The 23,894-nt window shown below is 61.1% G+C and overlaps 3 protein-coding genes across 3 annotated transcripts; 1 reads left to right on the top strand and 2 right to left on the bottom strand.

Moving 5' to 3' along the window:
* Window positions 1-161: 161 nt before the first annotated feature.
* Window positions 162-11,414, bottom strand: GBA2 (glucosylceramidase beta 2). The gene is made up of 17 exons (XM_032205548.1): window positions 11,215-11,414; window positions 9,600-9,691; window positions 9,307-9,422; window positions 8,948-9,166; window positions 7,910-8,149; window positions 7,551-7,653; window positions 6,049-6,202; window positions 5,834-5,959; window positions 5,564-5,748; window positions 5,282-5,386; window positions 4,733-4,840; window positions 4,434-4,585; window positions 4,224-4,330; window positions 3,950-4,092; window positions 3,724-3,839; window positions 1,065-1,256; window positions 162-974 (listed from the first exon to the last, which is right to left on the bottom strand). The coding sequence occupies exons 1-17, from the start codon at window positions 11,412-11,414 to the stop codon at window positions 663-665; spliced, it is 2,670 nt and encodes an 889-aa protein (XP_032061439.1). The 3' UTR covers window positions 162-662.
* Window positions 11,415-12,419: 1,005 nt separating this feature from the next.
* On the top strand, window positions 12,420-20,624 carry RGP1 (RGP1 homolog, RAB6A GEF complex partner 1). Its single transcript, XM_032206003.1, has 8 exons — window positions 12,420-12,691; window positions 14,999-15,135; window positions 15,508-15,591; window positions 18,251-18,400; window positions 18,478-18,624; window positions 18,956-19,080; window positions 19,286-19,463; window positions 19,623-20,624. The coding sequence occupies exons 1-8, from the start codon at window positions 12,495-12,497 to the stop codon at window positions 19,844-19,846; spliced, it is 1,242 nt and encodes a 413-aa protein (XP_032061894.1). The 5' UTR covers window positions 12,420-12,494; the 3' UTR covers window positions 19,847-20,624.
* Window positions 20,625-21,275: 651 nt separating this feature from the next.
* On the bottom strand, window positions 21,276-22,266 carry MSMP (microseminoprotein, prostate associated). The gene is made up of 3 exons (XM_032205547.1): window positions 22,155-22,266; window positions 21,687-21,795; window positions 21,276-21,465 (listed from the first exon to the last, which is right to left on the bottom strand). The coding sequence occupies exons 1-3, from the start codon at window positions 22,264-22,266 to the stop codon at window positions 21,276-21,278; spliced, it is 411 nt and encodes a 136-aa protein (XP_032061438.1).
* Between the last annotated feature and the right edge of the window lie 1,628 nt (window positions 22,267-23,894).

Here is a 23,894-nt window from a genome sequence, read left to right as displayed (position 1 = left end):
GAGCTGGTGGCACGCTGGTCCCACAGCCAGCCCCAGCAGCGTCCCACACAGCCTAGTGGCACGTTGGTACCTGTGCCAGTTTCGGCACATTCTTGTTCACTTCTAGCTCCCATCACCAACCTGCAGGCATGACGCCCCTCCACAAGGAAGCACAAAACACATACCTGGACAATAGTTTATTAAGAACTTGAAATAATCATCCTCTAAAATCTGCTCCCCTGCCCACGCCAGCTCACGGCACGGTGCCAGACCAGGCCAGGGGCTGTCGGGACTGGGATTGTCACCGGCCCCCCAGGGATTGTTCCAGCGGGACCCCCCCACGATGCGGGGGTCAGCCCAGGGGGCCACACACTACAGCATCCATGTGTCTACTTGTGGGTGGTGGGGGCGGCCGCATCCTGCACCCGGCCCCTACCCTACCAGCCACAGCCTGCAGGAGAGGTTACGCTTGCTCCTGGGCACGAGGGGTGCAGGGGGGGATCCTGCAGGCTGCCGGAGCCCTGAGGAGGGGACAACACAGGGCACAGCAGCACCCTCCCATCTGTGACAGGACCCAACCCGTGCCTCCGGCCCCCTCGTGTGCAGCAGGAGCCCCCCCGAGGTGAGGTGTACATAGCTTAGGGGCTGAGGAGGTAGGGAAGGAAACAGCAAGTTGAGCATCCTTAAAGAGAGGAAGGCACGGGACAAGGTCCCTGACTTCCATCCGAGGCCACAGGGCCCAGGTTATCCCCATTGCTTTGCTCGCTGCCAGCAGGCACAGGGCTGGAGGGGGCCGGCGGGGCACGGGGTGCCCGGCCAGCTCGGCTCTCCAGGGCCAGCTGCATGCTCCAGATGCTGAGGGGCCGCATGTAAGCCAGCGAGCGGTAGACTTTCTTCTCACAGTAGGCTTCGGGGGTCTGGAAGGCCATGCCCAGCTGCTCCCACACGGTCCTGTAGCAGCCCTCAGCCGTGTGAAAGCCCTCCTGCACCATCCCCTGGGGGAAGAAGAGGAAACCATCAGCGAAAAAGAGGACACCAGCTCGAAGAGGACACCGGCCGCCTCCACCCGCGGCCCCTCCGCTCACCTCCTGGATCATGGTGGCAGCCAAGGCGTAGACCACGCCGATCCACACCTCGCTGGACTGCACGCTGGAGGTGTCGGGCACACCGCTGGGCCGCATGCCGTTCACTGCCCCCATGGTGCCGCCGGCGAAGCCCATGACGTTCTTCTCAAAGATGGTCTGCAGGGCGCTGACAACGTGGCTCTTGGGGAAGACCTGCATGGAGAGAGAGGCTTGGTGAGCTGGGAGTAGTTTCTATAAGAAATGGGATGGAGAATACCAGCAAAATGCCTTTTTCTTCCCCAAAGAGAGAAAAGCAGCTGCTCGGGGGAGATGCAGAACTTGGTGCCCGCTTCCTGGTGGAGTCCACACTTGGACTGGCCATGTTTGAATTCCTGGTTATGGACAAGGAAATTTAGATTCAGCTCCGTGGAATAATTAAAATCAGGGCTGTTTTTACTGATTTCAGCAGGACTTCAATCCCTGCAGCTGCGCTGCCAGGCAGCGATGCAGGACCGTGGCCCCAGCCAAAGGTTGAAGCGAGCAGGGACAGCATGGCCCTGAGGCTGGACCGTGACATGTCCTGTGGCTCGCCGGATCTGGCACAAGAGGCTTGAAACTTTCACCCCTAGTAAAAGTTAAAAAGGTCTGTGAAAGGTCAGCCATGCTCGCTACACAAACAGCCGCTTCGGGAGAAGAGGGGAGGAAGCACAGAGCCTGCCCCGTACCCCCACCTGACAGGGGAAAAAAACCAAGTTATTCAACAAACTGCAGCCAAAAGCTCAGGACACTTCGGACAGCTGAGTAAGCTCTTGCAAAACCAAACCAAAACAGAACAACCCGAGCATGAAGAGGCCAACTGCCCCAAACAGCACAGACAGTTGCACGAGGACAAAGAGCCTCTGCACGCAGCTGAATGTAAATAATGCTTTTCCACGGCTTGCTGGGGATGAAAACCAAAAATGCATTGGCGGTCACTGCCTGGGAGCAGGCTAACCCGGTGGCTTCTGTGGGCTCATCAGGGAAAGGCAGCGGGTCCCTTTTATCTGTGCTGAAGCCAAGCATCTGATACAGTCATGTTTCTGGTGTGGCTGTGGATCTGGAGATAAGCACCAGCACTGCTTGGGAAGCCTCTTCTCCTGCGGGATGGTTTGGGGCAGAGTTTTTCTTCAGGGCTGAGGCCACTGATTTTTCTTACTTTGCGTTCCCTCACTAACCTGTACGCACAGCAGGAACGCGTTACAAGCAGGAGTGCTGCCAGCAGGGCAAGTGATCAAAACACATGCAAAAAAAAAAAAAAAAAAAAAAAAAAAAAAAAAAAAAAAAAAAAGAAAAAGGGATGACCATAGTAAGCAGAGAAGTTCATCAGTGCAGCCTCCAGCAAGCTCAAAGCTCACCGGGCAGCAGAGAACAACACCTCAAGCAGCAGAGTCCAACATCAACAGAAACAAGAGGCGAGATTTTGGACCATGCCACTTTTTCCGCATCCAAAAATGCTGCTGGAGCACCGCAGCTGTGAGAAACTAAGTTGTTTTTGCAGTGGGGAATTTTTTTTTCTGTATTCCAAGGTGGTTGTGTAGTCATAACAAGGAGAAATGCTAAGTAGGTAAGTAGACAGTAGGAGGCCTCGCTGTTCCAAAACAGGGTGGAAGCTTGAGAAAAACAGGATGAGCGGTGTGGGAAACAGTAAAACAAAGATCACAGGTTCTCAAAACGTAAGAAAGGAGAAATTAAGCGGTTGAAAAAGAGAAAAATTGTTCATATATGGTATAGAGGAGCATTGAGTAGCTTGTGAACCTGTAGTACTCAGCCCTGAGGAAACAGGGGAGGTGATCAGGCATTGAGTAGTAGGAAATAAAAGGTTAGGATTTGTTTACTAAAATGCACTCCTGATTGACAGGACGCCTGCCATTGAAACTGCAAATAAAATAGCTTCACAGAAGATCCTGTCTGAAGAAAATTATTCGAGACGTTTCTCACACAGCACAGAGCTGGAGGGCAGCTCCCCAAATCCTGCAGGCTGCTCGCAGGGGAGGGCTCTTGGGGCAACCTCTCGGCACCAGCAGAAGCGACCCACGGCCCTCGGGCACCCGGCGGGCTGCTCCGTGCTTCCACCAGCCCCGCAGAGCCCTGCTCTCCAGCAGCAGGGTCTGTCTCTTCCCCGCTGCTTGGAAATAACCCGTAGCAGGGCTCTCTGCCGCCCCGCTGCGTCCCAGGCGCTGCGTTACTGCTGCTGCTCTCGCTGCCCCCTTGTTGCATTTGAGCAGTCTCCAGCCCGTTCTCCTCTCGCAACCACACAGCTGCAGCTTTTCATGCCCCAAATCAACCACCATCTCCTCCAACACTCACTCAGGACTTCACACCAGGCAGCGCACAGCATGTGAAAACGCGTGTTTTCTCCCCCCCCCACCTTTTTTTTTTTTTTTTTTTTTTTTAAAACAAATACCATTTTGCTGAGAACAGCGCCCAGCGGGACCTGGCTAGCAGTGTGCCAGGCTTGGGGGAGGCTGCAGGCTCCTGCCGCACAGCCTGTTCCTCAGCACTCATTTTTGCACTGTTTCGCCTCAAACAGCCTTCACCCCACTGCTGCCCCATGCACAGCAGGTGCTGGAGCCCCCCCAAACCCACAGCAGGCGCTCACCCTGCTGCAAGCAAAGCCTCCCCAGTCCCCCCCCCCTTTTACCTCCAGCTCCCCCTGGTCCAGGCCACACGCCCCCAGGAACCACTGCCCCGCACACTGGTCCGACATGATGCTGCTGGAGGTGTCGCTCCCGCTGCTGTCGTAGTTGTAGTACTTTCCTGGAAAACGCAAAAAAAAAAAATAATAAAATTAATAAAAATTAATAAATTAATTAATAAAAATTAATAAAAAAAGCCAGCTGCGTGGCTTCCCACCGGCCAGCACCCACCGTTCCACAGCAACCTCTCGAAGGCCTCCTTGCCCTTCTGCAGGATGCCGCTGTACTTCTGCTGGGTCTCCTTGTCCCCCAGCACCTCTGCCATCTCGCACATCACCCGGACAGCCGCCAGCCACAGCCCCCCGCAGTAGGCACTGCCGGAGCAAAAAGAAGGACAGCAGGCGTTGGCTGCGTGGCACAGAGCCCCCAAGGAGGGATGGGGAGCGTGCCCCCCAGCTCCTGCGCTCCCCGGAGGCTGCTCTCCACCACCCGCCCCCCTGCTCACCTGGCTCCGTTCACCACCCACGCGTCGTACGTCTGGTCAGCGAAGCCCCCGTTCTCGATCAGCCCGTCGTTGTCCGTGTCAAACCGCAGCTCCGACTCCATCACGGCCTGCAGGAGGCAGGGGGAGGATGGCACAGCCCCTTTCGGGATGCCTCCCACCTCCCGTGTCACCCCTACCCAGGGTGTCCCCACCTCGTCCCCCGGTAGGTACCTGGCAGACCGGCCACATGTCCCGCAGGTACGGCGCGTCGTGCGTCAGGTAGTAGTCGCGATACACCTGCAGCACGAACTTCAGGTTCAGGTCCTTCCAGTTGGCCGTGTCGTGGATCAGGTAGGCGTTGACGCGCTGCCAGGGCTCGTCGTCTGCGAGGGGATGGAGAGGATGCAGCAGGGCTCAGAGCACGCGCTGCCACCCTCATCCTGCACCGCCAGGGCCACCCAAGCCTCTTATCACCAAGCCTCTTATCGTTTTTCTCTCTTACAGAGGAAGGGACGTGCTGCACCCCTCACCTGGGTCCCCGATGTCGTGGGGCACCACGTTTTTCAGCTTCACCTGGGCCGTCTGGCCGCTCATCAGGTACTGCCGGGGCTCCACGTCCTCGTTTATCACTGTGACGGCTGGAAGGGATGCAGGGGGTTAGCAGTGTAGGAGACACCACAGCGAGCCCCGTGGCCCCCATCCCATACTACAAAGCCAAGCCGGAGGACCCCACGTGGCTGTAAGCGAGGCGGTGGCACCAGCCAGGGCAGGAAGGGAAGCCTAGGGGGCTCAGCTCCCTGCTGGCAGAGCAGCCTCCAAGCACACCCAGAGCACCAGGGTCTGCAAACAGCCCCACACTTCTCCTGGAGGGGCACGAGGAGACCTGCTGGGATCAGGGACTGCCCCAGCACGGCAAGAGCACGTCCTAGTGCTAAACGGAGATGCCAAGGGGCGCCAGCAGGGCATGGCACAGGGGGGTTTGCAAATCCCAGGGCTCAGCAGAGGGGCTGGAGGGGGATGCTGGCTCCGCAGCACCAATCCCTACAGCAGAAGCCATCTCAAACCCTCTGCCTGCTCACCGATGTCGTACTGCAGGCTGATCTGCAGCTTGGGCCACAGCATGATGAGGGCGAAGGAGGCGTAGAAGTGGACGTCGTAGGTGTTGTACATGCGGTACTCCTGCCCTGCAAGCACCGGAGGGGTGGTGAGGGAGGGCAGACCTGCCGTGGGGACGTCAGGAAAGGCAGGTCCCCCCTCCCCGTGCCACGCAGGGCTTCACCCCATGGGGGCTGCTCAAACCACCCAGGGTCAGCGACGGGGAGGGTGCGTTTGGGACCGTCCAACGTGTCCCTAGGAGTTACCTTCTAAATAAGCAAACCTTCCGTACTCCCGCAGGACAGGGAGGAGGTGGGACAGGCTGGCCACCCCCGGCGTCTGCAGCTCCTGGGGGAGGCAGTCGTGGGGCAGCTCCAGCCAGACGGTGCCCCCGTCCGTCATGAAGTACAGCTCGTTGAACAGCGCTGACTTGTACCAGGAGGGCAGCTGGCTGCGGGGGGGTAAAGACAGGGCAGATTCAGCCTCCTCGGCCCCTGCTGTCCCCTGCAGGGTCACCGTCCCCACCCGTGTCCCACCTGTTCTCCAGGACTGGCTTCTGCCACGCGTCGATCTTCCTCTCCCACTCCTCGTAGTGCGCCAGGGCATAGCGCGCCAGGGCAGGAGCCGCGTCCCCGTTGCTGCCGAAGAAGCGCGTGTACCGCCTGCCGAGAGCATTTTGGAGTCAGGGCCCAGCCCAGGGGACACCCCAAGGGGACGTGGGCACCCCAGCAGCTGTCCCCGAGCCACCCACCTGAGGTGCAGCTTCTCCTTGGAGCCGAAGTGGACGCGGGGCATGTCCCACGCCAGGGCCAGCTCCAGTGTCTGGTGGCCCCGTGCGGGCACCGTGCAGGTGGCACACACGGCTGCTGCTGTCTCCTCGCCCTTTGCTGTCACACTGCTTCTACCTGCCAGGAAAATTAGGTTAAAAAAAATGTCCACGGATGTCTAGGGAAGCCTAGAGAGCCCCAGGGGAACAAGGCTTTTGGGGCACGCCCCAGCACCCTGCACGCCCCAGGGTACATCTGTTGCGTTTCGGAGATGGCACTAGCGCACATGAGTAACTGCTTTTTGCCACCAGGACAAAAATACCTGCTGTGGGCGGAGGGGGTTAAAAAAAAAAAAAAAAAAAAGTCATGGAAGCAGAGGAAAAAATGAGGCAGGAAAACCAGCAGGCATGTGTGGAATGGCTGGCACACCCCGTCACCGGGACCGCGTGGCTGCCAGCCCAGGCACCGGCACTTTGTGGTGACAGCCGTCGCCTCCAGGTCTCCGGAGGGTGCTTGAACTGTGCCCTTATTTAAGAAGCACCCTCAGGCGAGCAGGTAATTATATGCTGGTCCTGACATGTGTAGCAGGTAAACTCATTAAGGCAGCGATTTTCACGGCAGCACAGATCCTGCCGACGATAACAGCGAGCGTGCACGAAGGAAGGAGACCGCATCCCGGCAGCTCCGCGCGCCCTTTGCAGACAGCAGGTAGCAGACAGCTTTCCAGAAATGTTTATGCAAGCGATGACATAACTCGAGCTTCACGAAATCCTGCAGAGGCACGGTGCCAGCACTGCGGATCCGTCAGCGCTACCTCGTTTGCAGGCTGGCCTTGGTGGCGGCAGCAGGTTGCCAGCACGGGCGGCGAGGTGCTGCCCTGCTCCAAAGCAGCCGGCTGCGGGAGCGAGCAGGCAGCTGAGGATGACGCAGAAGCAACAAGGAAATACCAGAGACCTTCAGGAAACCCTCGCAGCAACAAGAGGGCAGCACGCTGCGCCGGCTCCAAGGCTCGGGAGCTGCTCAGTGCTCCCTAAACAAATGGGAACCGGCTCGGCTGGCGGCGTGAACTCGAGGAAGGCGGCCGGGCACACAAGCCTCAGGTGGATGGGACATTGGGACATGCAATTAATGCAGCCCGAGAGCAGCCCTGAAATGGTGCAAGCAGCTTGTGGGGAGCCACAAGGTCAGCACGACAGGCAGCAGGGAATTTGGAGACAGACTGAACCCCACTTAAGTTCCTTAATTCAGGAGTCGGGAACAAGCCCCAGCATCACGGAGAGCAGGGCTGGAGCCACAGCTCAGTAGCCCCGTGGAGCAGCTGGCACCTCTGTGCTCTCCCTGCACCCTACAAGGGACGGGAAGCTCCTGGGGGAGCTTCCTGCAGACACCACACATCCCACGGCCACGAGAGGGCCCCAGGAGAAGGGAAACCCACCCTTGGTGAGCACAGCACAGCTGGCACCCTGTAGCCCCCCCGGGTACTCACCAGAGGGGGACTCCAGCTTGCCGTCCTGCAGGAGGTCTTGCCACACGTCCCTGCCCGACCCCGTGGGATCAAACGCGGTGAGGTGGGTGACAACTGTGCCAGCCTGGGGATGAGCAGAGCATCAGGAAATGCGATTAAAATCCCCCCCCCGAGCTGTACTTTTGGCAACAACAACCCACCAGCAATCCTACACTTGCTCCCCATCGATGCCACCTCCTGGTGACCTGAGAGCTTCACCCACAGCTTCTCTTCCTGCAGACCCCACTCAGCACCCAGCTCCGGGGCTGTCCCCAACCCAGGGCCACCACCAGGAGCAGCCCTCCCCGTGGCACAGCCCCATCCCTGCTGCCAGCCCTCACCTTCTCCCGGGCAGCCACAGCAAACGTGAAGGGGTTGGTGGGGGTGCAGTGGTGCAGCAGGACACCGGCCACCCGCTCGCCGCCCTCCTGCAGGGCGAAGGGCTCATTCCAGTGCCCCCCGCTCTTGTCCGCCTTCGTGCCCGTGCCGTTCTGCATGCTGAACATGATGGACACCTCCACGGGCTCCTCGTTGCCGTTCTCCACCTCCCAGATGAACACTGCCACCGGCAGGCTGGAGTCCTGGGGGGACACAACATCACATGCAGGGCTCACAGCGCTCGGGACTGCTGAGCCGGGGGTATTTGGGGAGCATTTGGTGCCCAAATCCAGATGCTGGGCAGCACGCAGAGCAGTGCTGCAGGCTCAGGAGGGTGTCTCAGCACGTGCTGGTGCCTGCTGCCAGCTTCCTCCCGTGCCTCGCTGGGGTAAGAGCAAGGTCAGGGCTGTTGGCAGCTTCCCACCCTCGCCTGGGGCTGGGGATGAGCAGTGGAGAGGGGAAAAACATTGGGAAAGCCCAGCTGGGAAACCCCAGCTAATGAGCAGCCCTTCCCATGGGGACGTCAGGCAGAAGGCAGCTGTGGTGCTCAGGAGCAGCTGAGCAAGCACCCGCACGTGAGGGCTGCGGGTGTCCTAAAGCCTTGCGGGCCCAGGGCCTGCCTCTCGGGGTGGGCAGGAGCTGGGACGGACACCCAGGAAAAGCCAGGGCAGGGAATAAGCAGGACACGGTGTCAAAGCACAGAGAAGGGAAAGGAGCAGCTGCCGGAGCTGGAAGGGACAACCCCTGGCAGCACCGGTCTGGATTTAACAAGTCTTGCCAGCAGCTGGCACCAGAGATGGGATATGAGGACCAAAAAGCCCAGGCTGGGAAAGAGAATTAACACGGAGGAAAGCCTGGCTGGCTTCAGACAGTGCCTCAGCGGCATCTCCAGGAGCACGGGGACCACGAAAACACCACCTCATCCCCCTGCTCCTCCCAGGGCAAGGGCAAAACCACAGCAGCATGCCAGGGCACGGAGCAGTGCTCGGGGCTTGCCTCACCTTGTAGTCGTGGGGGATGACCGGGGAGACCTGCCGGCACGTGAGCACCACGTTTTGCCCTGGCAGCTCGTAGACCATCCAGGCGCGGGGGTACAGCGCGTGGTAGAAGGCGTAGTGCCCGCAGTACCCCCAGTTCCAGCCCTGCAGCTTGCTGGGTTTCTCCACGGACAGGACCTGCTGGTAAACCGTCTGCCCCTTGCGACGCAGGCACACCGTGAACTGGGGAGGAACGGAGCACGAGAGGGGCGAGATGAGCCCCGCCGCGGGGGGGTCTCGGTGGCACAAGCAGGGCGCGGCGCCCAGCCCCGTGCTGGCCCCGCTCCCCGAGCTCAGCATTTTGGGGAGCCAGGGAGCCCTACCTGGTCGGCGATGACCGTCCCGTAGTGGTATTTCCCGGGGTTCAGCTGCCAGCGGCAGAACTCGCCCCGCCAGCCGCGCGTGATGGTGCCGCCACCGATCCCGCCCAGCGGGCAGCCTGGGGGACACAGGGGTCAGCTCCCCAATTCCCAGACACCTCACCACCCTCCTTGTGCCTTGGCTGCCCCACGCAGCCCCCACCTTGCCTCCCTGTGCTCCCCAAATTCACCCTGCCCCCACAGGGTGCCCGCTGCCACCAGCTCCCACAGCGCCCCGTGCCCAAACCCGAGCTCACCGTAGATCTGCTGGAGAGGGACGGCACACAGGAGGTCAATGAAGGCGGATTTCTTCTCGATGCAGGTTTTCTTGTACCACCACCTGAAATACCTGCAAGGAAACCAGGAGGAAGGGTGATGCACTTCCATGAAGAGGACCATCAGAGATCTCCTTGCTGTGAGGATCCAGCCCTGGATGACCGGGCTGGTGCTTGGTGCTGAACCATCTGCATGCCTGTGCAACCAGACAGGGCACACACACAGCCACGCAGCACGGCGCTGAGCAGGGACAGCAACGGGGAAAGGCTTTTCCAGCAAATTTGGGGGGCGACGACAGCCTGCTCCCTGGTTTGGGAGTCCACGGCCAGGCACCAGGAGAACCGGCCCGTCCCGCTGCTGCTATCTGCGGCTGCATCTGCTGCATCTGCTCCTTTCTCAGCAGCCCCGGTTTGGCAGCGCACTCCCCCGAGGGGACGTGCCTTCACTCAGCGCCCGCCCAGCAGCTCCCCGAAGGGTTTCTGGCTCGGGGAGGGAAGGAGCCCCCCTAGAGCTGGGGCTGCTGCCGCCCAGGGGCACCCAGACCCTTAGGAGGGGGGTGGCAGGGGAACCCGGGTTCTCTCCCCGCAGCACGTAGCGGAGAGGACTGGGATTTTACAAGCAGGAGAAATCCATCCTGCTCTGCAGCACGAGGAGCCACGCCGGGTCCACAGGGCATTGCTTTCCATGCAGGCAGGCTGTGGAATTAAAACCCGTCCAGGCAGCGCCCAGCCCGCCCCGGCGCCCTGTGCCGCCAGCACATCCTGGTGCACGTGGGGGCACCGAGCCCTGGGGGGCTGCACAGGGGCAGCAGGGGGGTCTGCACCCCACTTTGTACCCTCTGAAGGTCTGGGATGTCCCCTTATGGGACCCCACAGCCACCTCGGGATGATGCAGGAGCTTTCCAGGTGCCACAGCAGCCTCTGAGGGCACCCTGCTGTGCGCCCCCTTTGCGCAGGGGGCAGGGGTCTCCGTTTATTTGACACCCACACCAGGTGAGGCCGCACCACAAGCAGGGTTTCAGCAGCTCGAACCCACAGCCCGAACCCTCAGCTGGTGCAGCAGCACCCAGGATCTAATCATCCCCATGGCCAAACACGCCCCGAGCCCGCAGCACGGCCCCGTCCTTCGTGCTGGTGGCACGCAGGGCCCGGTGGAGGCAGCCTTGGCCACGTCCTTGGTGCCAGCAGCCGGCACGGGGCTGCGTGCTGCCGGCAGAGCCCTCTGCACCCCAATCTCTTCTCCTCCAGGATCTACCCAGGGAGCCACCACCGGCGCATCCCCAGCGAGCTGGGCAGGGGGACGTGTGAGCCGAGCGGTGGCCTCCACCTGCAGCCTCCGGGGGAGGCCGGGAGCAAGGCCGAGGGTGGAAAAACGAGCGGAAAAACGGTGACGAGGGCAGAAAACACCGAGAGGGGCTGGGGGGCGAGCGGGGGGGCAAAGCACTGGGGGACAGCAGGGTGAGGGGTGGCAGATGGGTGGCAGACCAGTGCCTCCCAGTGCTCCCAGCACTCAGCATCACCCCCTTCCCCACCCCCCCGACCCCCACGCCGTGCCACCCCCCGTTAATCCCCAATCCCCCCAATCCCCCCCGCTTACCGCAGCGCCAAGCCGACGTGCCTCAGGACATCCCGCAGCGGCACGTCCCCGGCTCCGTAGGGCCGGCGGGGCTGCGGGAAGCGGTGTGCGAGGCAGAGCCGCCAGCCGGCCGCCGCCACGCCGCGGCCCCGCGCCGCCCCCTGGTAGCCCCCCATCAGCGGACCCGGACCCGGACCCGGCCCCGGCCCCGCGCCCGCCATGGCCCCGCCGCGCTCCCGGGCGCGCCCTTTCCTTTGGCGCGCCACGCCCCCTCCTTTTATCGGCCACGCCCACCGCGCTCCGGCCACGCCCCCTCCTCCTCCTCCTCCCGCCCTCCTCCCCCGGGGCCGTGACGGAAATTGCCGAAGGTGCCCGAGCGCCCGGCGCCCGCCCGCCCGAGGGGGTGCCGGAGGTTGCCGAGCGCCGCCGGAAGTTGCCGAGCTGGGGGGGGGGGGGTGGCCTGAGGTGGTGGGGGGGGGGGGGGGGGAAGGCGGAAGTGGAGGTGAGTGAGGGGCTGGAGGAGGAGGAGAGGGGGGTGTGGGGGGGGTGAGCCCTCCCCAAATTTTTTGGGGGGTGTTTTTGTGAGTGGAGGGGCGCCGAGGGGGTGTGGGAGGGGAAGGAAGGGGAGCGGCTGCGCGCGGGCTGTGTGGGGGCGCTGGGGCTGGGGCGTGGAGTGGGGCCTGCGCCTGGGCCTAGGCCCGGGCCTGGGCCTAAGGGGTGGGGGGGGGCTGGGGCCGGCCCTGTGGCCCCCCCCCGCGGGTGTTTGGCTGCTGTGGGCATGGCTCTGGCCACCCCTATCCCCCCCCCATGGGTGTTTGGCTGCTGTGGGCACAGCCAGAGCCATCCCTGTCCCCACTCCCGGGGGTGTCTGCCTGCTATAGGCACAGCTCGGGCCATCCCTGTCCCTCCCCATGGGTGTGTGTCTGCTCTGGATGTGGCCAGGCTCGCTGCTGTCCCCCCCCCCGCGGGTGTTTGGCTGCTGTGGGTATGGCTCTGGCCACCCCTGTCCCCCCCACGGGTATCTGCCTGCTGTGGTATGGCCAGGGACATCCCTGCGTCCCCCCCCCAGGGCTGTCTGTGTGCTATGGGCACAGCTGAGGCCTTCCTGTTCCCCCACACGGGTTTCTGTCTGCTGTGGGTATGGCTAGGGCCATCCCTGTCCCCCCTCCCGGGGATGTCTACCCCCTGTGGGTTGGGCTAGGCCTACCCCTGTCCCCCCACCATGGGTGCTTGCCCCCTGTGGGTATGGTCATGGCCATCCCTCTGTCCCCCCCAGTGTCCCCACTCAGCCCGTCTGCTCCATGGCACCACCCCAACCATTTTTCTCTTTCTTTCCCTCTCCCTGTGCCCCCAGTTCCCTGTGGCAGGTTCGCAGCGGGGCCATGATCGAGGTGGTGGCCAAGCTGGGCCGCGGGCCCGTGTTCCTGGCCGGGGAGATGCTGGAGTGCGTGATCACCTTCACCAACCCTCTGTCAGCAGCCTCCACCTCTGCCAGCAGGTATGGACGGCGGCACCGGGCCCTACTCCACGCTCACCCCTACAGAGGCAGCACCAGCACAGAGCTGACAGGGGTACCCGGTGGGGCTGTGGGGCTGTGGTGCCAGCTCAGCCACCGGTCACTTCCCCACCCAAGGTGCTCCCTAATGGTGCTTCGTGCCATCTCCATTTCAGGGCGGAAACTGAGGTAATAGTTATGGTTTTCTGCCCCCAAGGGAGACACTGGAAAAAAAAAAAAAAAAAGTATGCAGGCAGAGGCACTGGGAGAGGTGCGTTTAAGTGCCCCTCAAGTGGCAGCAGAATTGCTGGCAGAAAATGAAGCCGAACTGGCTATCGAGGTGGGATATCTAGTTACACCGGAGTGAGTCTCTCGGGGCAACAGGCAGCAGCGTCATCATTTCCTACGTCTGTGGAGGGAGCCGTGTGTGGCAGCGAGCTGATGGGGCAGCGTCATCCCCGCTTCCAGAGCCGGCAGTAGCCAAAGGGGCGAGCAGTGCCGGGAGGGAGGAAGAGGCTGACTTCCGTGGTAGCCTTTTCTGTGGCCCAGCCTTTTCTGTGGCCCAGCCTTCGGGCACTCCCCTCTCCTTGACTCAGCTGTGCCCAGAGCAGGCGCTGAGCAAAGGTGACAAGATAAGGAGCTTCCTACCTTGGCTCACGGGCGTGACTCACCCGCAGCCTCCGTGTCAGCAGTGTGTGGCCTTGTCTGATGTTCCAGGGGTGGAGGTGGTTTTCCTGCCCTGTGTCCTTCCTTCCCGGGAAGTGTTGATGTCCTGCCCGGTCAGGTTCAGCACCTTTGCATCACCACTATGACTGTCCGAGGTGGCTGCTTTGATGGAACCGCTTCCCGGGCTCACAGTCTCAGCAAAGCAGCCTGCTGCATTGCCACCGGAGGACTCTTTTAAATTATCTTCCTTAACTTTCCGTCGCTTTTTCCTTGTTTCTCTTGCCTGCTGAGCTACACATTCAAATTCAGCCACGCCACAAAGCATCCAGCTTTCCAGAGCTTTGCCTGGTGGGGAGGTGGTGTTATTCTCCCCACTTCTGGGAGCATGGCACATCAGGGAGTTGCTGGCTGTGCTCAGAGGGGAGTTGTCCCTGTTCTTCTGAAACACGTGGCACCGCACAGGTAGACGGTGGGGCAGTTTTGGAGGTTCGCAGCCCGGTTTTGGAAGGTTTATTTGGGAACCTCAGGCCTGTCGTGGTGCCTAGAAAACAGCCTCTTGAAAAAAAAAAGAAAGTTTTCAAACTAAAAAAAAGCGAGCTACTGACAGTTGTCTAGGTCACAGGAACAGCTAATGGGCTGGTGGTTAGGAGGAGCTGCAGGGAGAAGGGAGAGGTGGGCTCGGCCCCAGAGCAGGATCCCTGCGTGTCCTGGCAGCTGGACGAGGTCTGCTGGTAGGAAGGCACACACAAATTGTGTTTGTCCATCTGGGTAAAGAATTAAAACAATTCAGCAGTATTTCATCAGGCAATACTGAGAATAAATGGAAAATATGCAAAGTGCCGTGTTTGAAGGTGCTGTAATTGTGGTACGCTGACATAAATTTGTTAAACATTGTCAGGGCACTCCCTGCTTCCATGCAGCAGACACCTTGTGGAAGAAAACCTTAGGAAAAGGTTAGGAAAAGGAAGAAAACCTTATGAAAGCTGTACTGGTGCTTTTGGAGGCACAGAGTTGCAACTTTTAGGGCCGGAGGTGTCTGGGCAGAGGATCCAGCGTGTGTTCAGAGGGCAGCCAGGGCACACATGAGATCAAGTGGTGCATAATTAGCCGCAGTGAGTGCAGCAAGGTCTTTCCCTGGTTGGTCTGCACGTTCAACTGGTCTGATTAGTCACACCGAGGGATTCCCGTGTGCCACAAAAGATCCCCGTAGCGCCTGAAGTTCTGGTGTCAGTGCTTGCTAATGGGATTGTGATGTTGGACAACACCAGGGGCGCCGGACACTGGCTGCATTCACAAGTCTGCCATTGTTCCTACAAGTCTGAAGGAACAGATACGGGGTTGGGAGCCTGGAAGATTTGTGCAGAGCTGTGGGAGGTGCCTGTGGGGTGACCCGCAGAGGGGTCCTGAGGGGCTTGGAGGGATCCTGGAGGGATTTTGGGTCAGTGGCCAGCTCAGGATTGCCCTGAAGGTGTGTTTGGAGGGGGGGCTGTGGGGATGGCTTCAGCAGCAGTAAAGCAGGGCCCGCTTCGTTCCCAAAAAGCAGTCACGCATGGAGAGGGGCAGGAAAAGCTGCTGTCCTCCAGCCCGTGCTCGCTGCCACCCATGTGGAAGCACAGAGTGAGTTTTGCTCTCCTTTGCCCTCAGCGAGATGCTGGCGTGGGCCAGCGCCCAGATCCACTGCCAGTTTCATGCCAGCGAGAACCGGGTGGCGCTTCCCCCCTCCGACGGCAGCAAGCACGACGTGCAGGCCGAGAACGAGACGGTCTTCGTCCCCAACAGAGGTGAGCGCTCCCCGTTTTTCGGGCAGGGAGGCCGAGCAGGGGTCGAGCAGGCCGCAAGGTGTGTGCCCGAGCCCCTGCTGGCTTCCTGCTGCAACTCCCTGCTGCGTGGCCACCGCAGGACCTCATTAATGCTGAGATCACAGCGGCGCTAGCTTGGAGCAAAACGGGAGGGTTGTCGGTCCAGCTGTTCTGGGAATGTCTCATGGCCTGAGCAGGACGTGAGATATTTCCTCCTCGGCCCCTTCTCTTCCCCATTCCTCCCCGTGAGGGTGAGGCACGGCTGGCCCTGGGTGCAGCGAGTGGCCCCCTCAGCCCGCGCCCCCCCGGGGGCTGGCCAGGGGCAGCGCTCACGTGAGGTTTTGTCTCTTCCAGGAGAGCGGGGCCAGTGCATCCTGTCCACTCCACCCAAGATCCTGTTCTGTGACCTGCGGCTGGATCCCGGGGAGTCCAAGTCCTGTGAGTCCTGTCTGCTGCTCCCCCTCCCACAGGGTTCACATCTGGGGGGGCCCTGCGCTCAGAGTGCTGCCAGCAGCCGGCCCTGCTGCTCACAGGAGGCGAGGGGTGTGAAGTGAGTGCTGAGGAACACAGCCAGAATCTGTTCTCCACGCACTGCAAGGTGTCCCTCAGCTCTGCCCCTGGCCCGTGTCCTTTGGCACAGCTCCATGGTGTGGCTGCAAGGCATGAAGTGTTCCGAAATACCTGGCTGCAGCTGCACGCGCCTGCCTTCCCCTGCCTTTATTTCTTTGGAGGCACTGGAGCATGCTTGGAGTTGAGGCTGGCACCCTCTGCAGGCGTGTGCCTCCTCCTCAGGCCGGGGATGTCCTGGGGATTGCTGTCGTCAACCTGCTCTGGTTGCCCTGTCCTTTCTGCCAGGAAAGTGAGCACTTCTCATCGTCCCTGGCTCGCAGCTCTCTGTGCCTCCCAGCCTCTCAGTGTTCTTCCAGTGGGCCCCCTTTAAGCTCTCCTTCATCGCTGCTTTCCCTTTTTCTCCTTGGAGAGCTTTTTACCCTTTTCAGAGGAGATCTGCAGCCGCTGATTTCCCTGGTTCCAGGGAATGTTTTTGCACCGGGTGCTTCTACCTGACCAGGCAGCTGTGACAACACAAGCATGCGCTGTCGCCCCTGGGCTGGTGGCTGCTGACCCAGCCTGTCACCTGGTGCCAGATCTCTGCATTGCAGCCTGGCGTCAGGCTCTGCAGGCTGCACGTGGGCTCATTCCTCGGGATATCCCAGCAGGAATCCACCCGAAACGGGTGATGGACACCTCTCAGGTCAGAGAGTGAGGAAGCCTCAGGTGGAAGGGGCTCTGCTGGAGCATCCAGCAGAGCTGTGAGTGAGAGCACGGAGCCGTGGGCTGTGTGACATGCTGGTTTTGACCAGCCCAGGTAGCTGGGACAGATTGAGGGGACCTCCTCACGTGGTGGCACGGCAGGAGGAAGGTTTGTCACGTGTGGTGCCGCAGTGGGTGACCCCAAAAGCCCTGCTGCATGGCCAGGCTGTGCCGAGCTGCTCGCACCAGTCCCACCGTGTGGTGCTGCTCCCCTCGCACGAGGCCGCAGCTGGCACGCTTGCGGGCCGCTGCTGGGGGCTGCTGCCAGCTCCGTGGAGGCAGAGTTAAGGCTGCGTGGGTGTGTGTCTTAATTCTTCATTTCCTGTTTTTCTGAAGTTTGGGGTTTTGCTGCACGGTTTGGAAAGGCAGAAAGAAGTCAAGAGATCTGAATTCTGCTTCGGCAAAGTACCGTGCTATTAAACCGTGGCAGGAGTTGGCACTTGGGGCTGAGGTTGTGTGAGGCTGTCGCTCGACAGAAGGCCTTGTTTTGGGTTGCTTATGAGCTCCTTCCCCACTACCTTCCCCGTGTTATGGTACCTGCATGTTGAAGGTGACTCACCTCCCGTCCGCTTGACACACTGCCCGGACTGAGCTCTTTAAATTTGTCACCATAAAACATTTTTTTCAAGCCCTCAAGTCATTTCTGTGGCTCTTTCTGCCTCCCCTCTGGTGTTGCAATGCCTCCAAATACTTGGTGGGGAGGGGAGGAAATGGAGGCAGCCCCGACACAAGCCAGAGGGTACGCGGGAGGGTCGGGAAGCATCCAAAGTGCCAGGAATGCGCTTCCTCCCGGGGCCTGCGGGGAGGCTGGCCTTCCAGAGGCTTCCTGAGACTCTGCATTCCTGTGCCAGGCAGCAGGCACCACGTGTTGCCCGTCTTCCTCCCAAAATGCCCCAAAACGCAGTGATCTCAGCTTGGGTTGTCCTCGCTGGGCATGGAGACCCTCGTGGGCACTTCTGCTGAACCTGCTGCAGGGATGGCAGCGGTCTGCAGCAGCACTCCTGGGCCCTCCTGGGAAATTCCTGATTTTCCTCTCTGTCGGGGCAGTTCTCAGCTTTATCAGCACCTCGTTCCAGCCTTTTGTTTGTAGGTGTGAGAGCCTGTGGGCTCTGGTCACCAGCGTGGGCTTTTTTGTCTTTCCAGTCCTCCTTTTTTTTTAAAAAAAAAAAAATCCAGAAGTTATATTTAAAACATAACCCTAGCGTTTGATCTGAGCCTCAGCGTTCAGGATGTGCCAGACTCGGGGAAGGATCTGTGGTTGAGCAGCAGGACGCTGCCCTTCCTCTGGCAGGGCGTATCTGCGTCACGGTGGGCAAGCCAGAGGTGGAGACTTTCCACGGGACGCTGCTTGCATCTCTCCCCTTACACAGCCCGCAGCACGGGAGGGCTGCAGAGTGAATATCAGAAGAGGGATGAGGTATCGATCAGCATCCCTCTGCCTCGGGTGTTATTTGTGCACAAGTGAGGCAGGGCCCCGAGGAAACCGTGGCTCGTGACTGCTGCTTGAGAGCGTCGCGTTTATGTGGTGCACGAGGCACACTCAGGTCGAACTCGTGATGAGTAAGCCTCGTTTGTGTTCCTGGATTTTACACTTTTCGCATTTTTTCGATGCACGACATGTGTATGCTGGAAGCAGTGGATGGTGATGCACGTGGGGTGAGGGGTGCCCTTGAGGGGAAGCTGGGGATGCGCTCGCACCACTCGGGAAAGGAAATTACCAGCACAGGGAGAGAGTGACCTGACAGGGAGCCTGCTTGCCTAGCAATCCTTCTCATGCTTGTTGCAGACTCGTACTGTGAGACGCTGCCCATAGACGGCCCCCCCTCCTTCCGGGGGCAGTCGGTGAAGTACGTCTACAAGCTGACCATCGGCTGCCAGCGCGTCAACTCCCCGATCAAGCTCCTGCGCGTGCCCTTCCGCGTCCTCGTGCTGCACGGTAAGCCCACGCGCTGCCCTGCCCTCCCTCGGGCACGCTCTGCAGCCCGCCCTGCTGACTCTTCGCCTCCTCCCCAGGCCTCAAGGATTACCAGTGCCCGCAGGATGAGGCCGTCGCGCCCTCAAACCCCTTCCTGGAGGAGGAGGAGGGCCTGAAGAAGGACTCCCGCCTGGCGGACCTGGCGACGGACCTGCTCATGGCAGCCACCTCCCGACGCAGCCTGCGTAGGTCGCTTCCCCTGGGCGGACCTGCTGTCCCCGCTCAGTGCTTGCTGCAAAAACTCCCTTTTCTGGCAAAGCAAGGCTCTGCCTGCAGCTGTGGAGCAGCTCTGTCAGGGCCCACTCGGAGCAGAGTTTGCCACAGGCTCCTCCATGCCAATGTGGTTTGCTGTTGCTCACTGCTGACCTTTCCGAAGGAAATGCTGCTTCCAGGGCCTGTCCTTCCTTCCCAAGCAGCCAAGTTGTGTCTGTTGGGCTCTTTGGGTGACCCAGGCTGCTGTGTGGAGCACAGCCTGCTCCTCCTGCAGCTCTGCCCCCCTCTCTGCTTTCTCCATAGACCTGTACAATATCAGCAGCGGCCGCGGGAAGGTGGGGACCTTCTGCATCTTCAAGACCGTGTATAAGATCGGAGAGGATGTCATCGGGACCTTCAACTTCTCAGGAGACATCCCGTGTCTGCAGGTCAGCGCTGGCCTTGGGTTCACCGTGGGGGAGAAGCAGGGCTTTTGGGTGGGCAGGGGGAGAAGGGATTGGGGTGGCACTGAGCTGCTGTGGGGTTTCTGATGAGGTCTCAGCTGGGGAAGGGCTCTGGTTCTCAGCTCACTTGGACAACGGAGGCCCCAGGAGTGTGAGTGTGAGTGTGAGCTCCTGCCTGTTTGCCCCGCAGTTCTCGGTGAGCCTGCAGACAGAAGAGAGCATCCAGGAGGACTTCCAGCGCCGGCGGGGGCAGCCCGTCTCCTTCAGCACCCACGCCCGCCATCAGGAGGCCTGCCTGCACACAGCCCAGAGCAGCTTCAGCCTGCCCATCCCGCTGAGCTCGACCCCGGGGTTCACCACCAACATCGGTCAGTGCCCTGCTCCCGCTGCCAAACCCTCCGCGGGGCCGCGTGGTGTGGGAGGGAGCCGGCCCCGTGCGAGTGGGAGTTATCTGCTTGTCCCCGTGCCAGCGCCCAGGCAGCTGCTGGCCCCGTGGTGCTGGCTGCTGACCCGCCTCTCGCCCGCAGTGTCCCTGAAGTGGAGGCTGCACTTCGAGTTTGTGACCTCGGGGGAGTCAGCGGGGACCTGCCTCGTCCGTGGGAGCCAGCCAGAGGCCGTCACCTGGACCGGGGTGGAGCAGATCGAGGTGGACACTTTCAGCTGGGACCTGCCCATCAAAGTCCTCCCCACCAACCCCATCCTGGCCTCCTACGTCTCGCAGTTCTCCAGCACCAACTCCATCACCATCTGACGGGGGCAGAGCCGGTAGGACCCTGCCACGCCAGGGTGGGCAGCGGGGTGAATCTGGGCTGCGAGGGCTCACCCAAACAGGATCTGCCTCCCGGGGAGCAGCCCTGCCTGTGCCTTGCCCCCTGAGGGGCTTCCAGGAGGAAAGGGCCCAGCCCAGGGAGCGAAACCTTGCAGGAAGGTCCCTGCGGGCCAGCCTGGTGCTGCTGGCTCCTGCTGGGCTCCTGGATGTGGCCGAGGGCTCCGCGTGGAGCCAGGAGGCAGCACTGCAACCGTGACCCAGGACTGCGAGGTGCTGAGCACCCGGGCTGTCCTCTCCCTCTGCTCCTGAGCCCGAAGGCATCCTGCTGGTCTCGGGATCCTCGGGGGGCTGGAGTGAATGCATGCTGTGTGCTGGGGAGCTGGGACGGAGGTCTCCCTGCTCAACAGCCAGCCCCGCGTTTCTACCAAACCTTCCAAAGAGTTTTCCTCTTTGCATGGAAACCTAATAAACACCCGAAGGTGCAAAAGCAGCCTGGGACAGAACGTTTTCCTGCACCCTTCCCAGTGGCAGAGGCAGCGCGAGGTTACCACAGTCACTGTCTGGAGACCTCTTTGTTTAATACTTTTATTGCAAGAACAGAAACATCTACACAAGGCTCTGCACAGCACAGGCATGGCACCAGCCGGGGTGGGCTGTGGGGCAGCCAGCTCCACGGGGGCACAGGCAGGTTGCTTCAGCTCCCTGAGCCCCACCAGGGCACCCAAAACCTGCAGCTGGGACAGGGCAGCAGGCACAGGGACGCCGGGCTCCTCCTGGGGACATCTTCCACCAGTTGTCCCCACGTCCCCGCTGCCTGCCCAGGGCTGCTGGCTCTGCTGCAGGGCTGCCCGGGGCTGGCGCGTGGTGCTGGGGGTCCCTTCTTGTCCTGGGAGCTGCAGGAGCAGGGGCGTTAGTGGTTCCAGAGGTGGGTTTTGTGCCCCTCGTGCTCCGGGATGGAGAAGGGATGGGCCAGGGCACGTGGGTGCTGCTCGAAGGGCCACCCAGTGGGCTCCCAGGGGCTGCCTGGCGAGGGGACGGGGGCTGTGGGGGGTTGCGGGGTGATTTGGTCCTGTGGCTCTCTCTTTTTGGGGGCTGTGCCCCGGGAGGACATCCCCTGGGATCTGCTTTCCCACGGGCAGCCTGGCTCGGGGCCCGTCCTCGCCTTTTTTTTTTTTTTTTTTCTTTTTTTTTTTTTTGAAGGGGCCCTGGCTCGCTTCAGGGAGCTGAAGGCGGAAGCGAAGCCGTACTGTGTCAGCGCTGGGGTGTAAATGTTAGCTCAGGACGATGGTGCACGGACAGTGGTTTCCCTGGAAGGTGGCTGCAGTGGTGTCTCTAGGGGACGGGGCAGGTCTGGAGCATGCAGGAGGTGCGCTCTGGAGGAGAAGGGGGGGGGTGCTGGCGGCGGGGGTCTCTACCCGCTCAGCCCCGCGCCCAGCACCTTGTTGCTGAGCGGCTCGGGGGTGCCGGCCGAGCCCCACTCGTGCTCCACGCTCTTCACGCACGGCAGGCTGGGGTTGGCCTTCTGCACCACCGAGATCTGGCAGGTCTGCGTGTCGTAGTGCGCCTCGCACCAGTCGGGGAAGTCGATGGGGTGCTGGGTGCTGCGGGAGAGGGCACGGCAGCACCGTCAGCTCCCCCTTGACGCCTGCCAGGGGGCTGCCCACACCCTTCCCAGGCCCGCTGCTGTGCATTTGTTGCCCACAGACCCCTCCGTGGCGCCCCTCGCCCTGCCACCCCTCACCGGGCCGTGTCTCCCTGCAGCCCTTGGGGTCCCCACCGCGTGTGCCACCCCTGCAGCCCGTCCCCAGCGCCCCTCACTCACGTCTCGCAGCACCCCACGCCAATGGGGTGCAGGCAGGTGCACAGCAGGCAGTTGGTGCTCAGCCACGACTCCCCGAGGGAGAACTGCTTCCCCTCGTACTCACAGGGAGCTGTAAAAAGGGAAAGGTGGCAACGAGCACCGGGGAGGGGGGAGCGTGTGGGAGCCCCCTCTACCCCAAAAGGACACGGGGCAGCCCTCTTGCCTCTGCTGCTGGTCCTGCACGCTCGGCCCCAGCCGGGCCCCTGCCAGGAGCTCTCCGTGGCCCAGCGAGCTGTTTCTCAGCCAGAGCCCTGGGGAGCTGTTCTGTGGTTTATAGGCTGCTCCTTCCAGTCATCACCGGCCCGCGAGCGCGCTCCCCAGCTCGGCACAGCCTGGCAGGCAGGCAGGGCACGGCCCCGCCGCCCCCGGGGGAAGACGAGGCCTCGTCCTAGCATCGAGCGTGCCCTCCCGCCTCACCTCCCCGCTTACCTTTAGCCTGGAAGTAGCATTTGGCCTGGGAGCCCGGCAGCTGGAGGAGGAGGGAGAGCAGCAGGCAGAGCCTGCCCCAGGCGCACGCCGGCTTCTGCGCTCTCATGGCCATGGCTGTCGTCGAGCTGGGCTTCCCCGCGGTCCTGCCGAGTTGCCTTTCTTCTCTTTCTCTCTCTCTCCTTTGCTCCTTTCCCTTTTCTCTCTCTCTCTCTCTCTCTCTCTCTCTCTGCCTTTTTAATGCTCTTCCCCTGATCCCAACAAGAGATATTTATAAAGTTCAGCTTTACGACCCTGGCCACCAGCTGTGCCCCACTGGAAAAGTTGTAAAACTCATTTCCTGATTTGAAAGGCATGAAAACAAGAGGTAGGATCAAGATTTTTAACAAGCTGTGAAAAGCTGATTCATGCCCTCCAGAAATGTCTCCAGTTGGAAGCCCCTGTGGGTGCAGGGCTCGGCAGCGAGGGGAGATCCGAGGGACCCCGGCGGGGTTGCCCCAGGCAGGGTGACAGAAATCTCCCGACCAGGAGGAGAGCTCTGGGCACCCCGTCACGCTGTCACTGCAAGGTCTCCGAGCATCCCATCGGGCAGGGACCGGGGTGGCACAAGCACCACGTTAAGCACCAGCAAAAGGGCACAGAGGTGCCACACGCAGCTCACGAGTGGCTCAAGGGGGAGATTTCCCCCTTCTCCAAGCCCCCAGTGCAGGTTTGTGGCCACGAATGGGCTGAGGGTAAGGGTTTATCCCCTAGGACGAGGACATGTGGTGATTCCCACCGACACGGGGCCCTGCACGAGTCCCCGGTGTCCCCAGGGCTCAGCTCGGTGGTTCTGGTGTGAGTGTGGAGCCCCCGGCGCCGAGCAGCCCCCTCCAGCAAAATCAGGGAGGCGACCAGAGGGATGAAACCCAGCGGCACAGGTGGATTTGGGCAACAAGTGGCCAAAGAGAGGAGCTGCTGAGCAAAGAGCTGGTGTGCCCGGGGCCATTCACAGCCCTTCTGACACGTCAGGAGAGCAGGGCTGTGGGCACGGGACAGCCCGCTGGTGGCTGCAGTAGCAGCGGCGCGCGTGGGTCGTCCTCCCCGCCGTTAATCTGCCTGGTGCTGAGAGTTTGGGATAGGTTTACACCCTGACGCGTGAGGCTCAATATCCCTTCCAGAATTTGTGTTGGCACCCTCTGTTATAGCTGGATATTTTTGTTATCCGCGCGAGTGTCCAATCCCTCCCTGAATCCTGCTACATCTTGGCCTGAGCGCTTTCCTGTGGCAGCCTAATTAAGCAGAGAGTGACAAAAAAATATATAAATGATAATAATAATAAAAAAATGCTTCCTTTTATCCGCTTTGGATTCACCACTTTCGGATTTGCAGGCGCGTCCCGTTGTGGCCGGAGACCCTTTGTCACCTGGTGTCCCTGTCCCCAGATGTCACCCAGAGCTGCCTCAGCGGATGCAGGGAGCTGGGACGGGGCTGCCTCCCTCAAAGCACTGCCCTGGCTGAACAAGAGGCAAAAAATCTTGCGTGTCTAAAGAGAATGGGGAAAAAAACCACTGGGGAATAAAAAAACAAAACGGGGAGGCAGAGGGCAGCGCGTGTGGCCGGCTGGGAAAGGCTGGTGATAAATCGGAGCGGCTCGGGGTACCCGTGAGTAACCCAAGGGCCGTGGGCTGTGGGCTGGGAGGCTGAAGCGCATCAGAAACAAATGGAAATCGCCCTCTGGAGCAGAGTTGTTACTATATAAGG

This window comes from Aythya fuligula, chromosome Z (genome assembly GCF_009819795.1).
Source record: "Aythya fuligula isolate bAytFul2 chromosome Z, bAytFul2.pri, whole genome shotgun sequence".
In the NCBI taxonomy this organism is placed as follows: domain Eukaryota; kingdom Metazoa; phylum Chordata; class Aves; order Anseriformes; family Anatidae; genus Aythya; species Aythya fuligula.
Note: the sequence above shows the minus strand (reverse complement) of the source record. Positions and strands in the feature narration are given on the sequence as shown.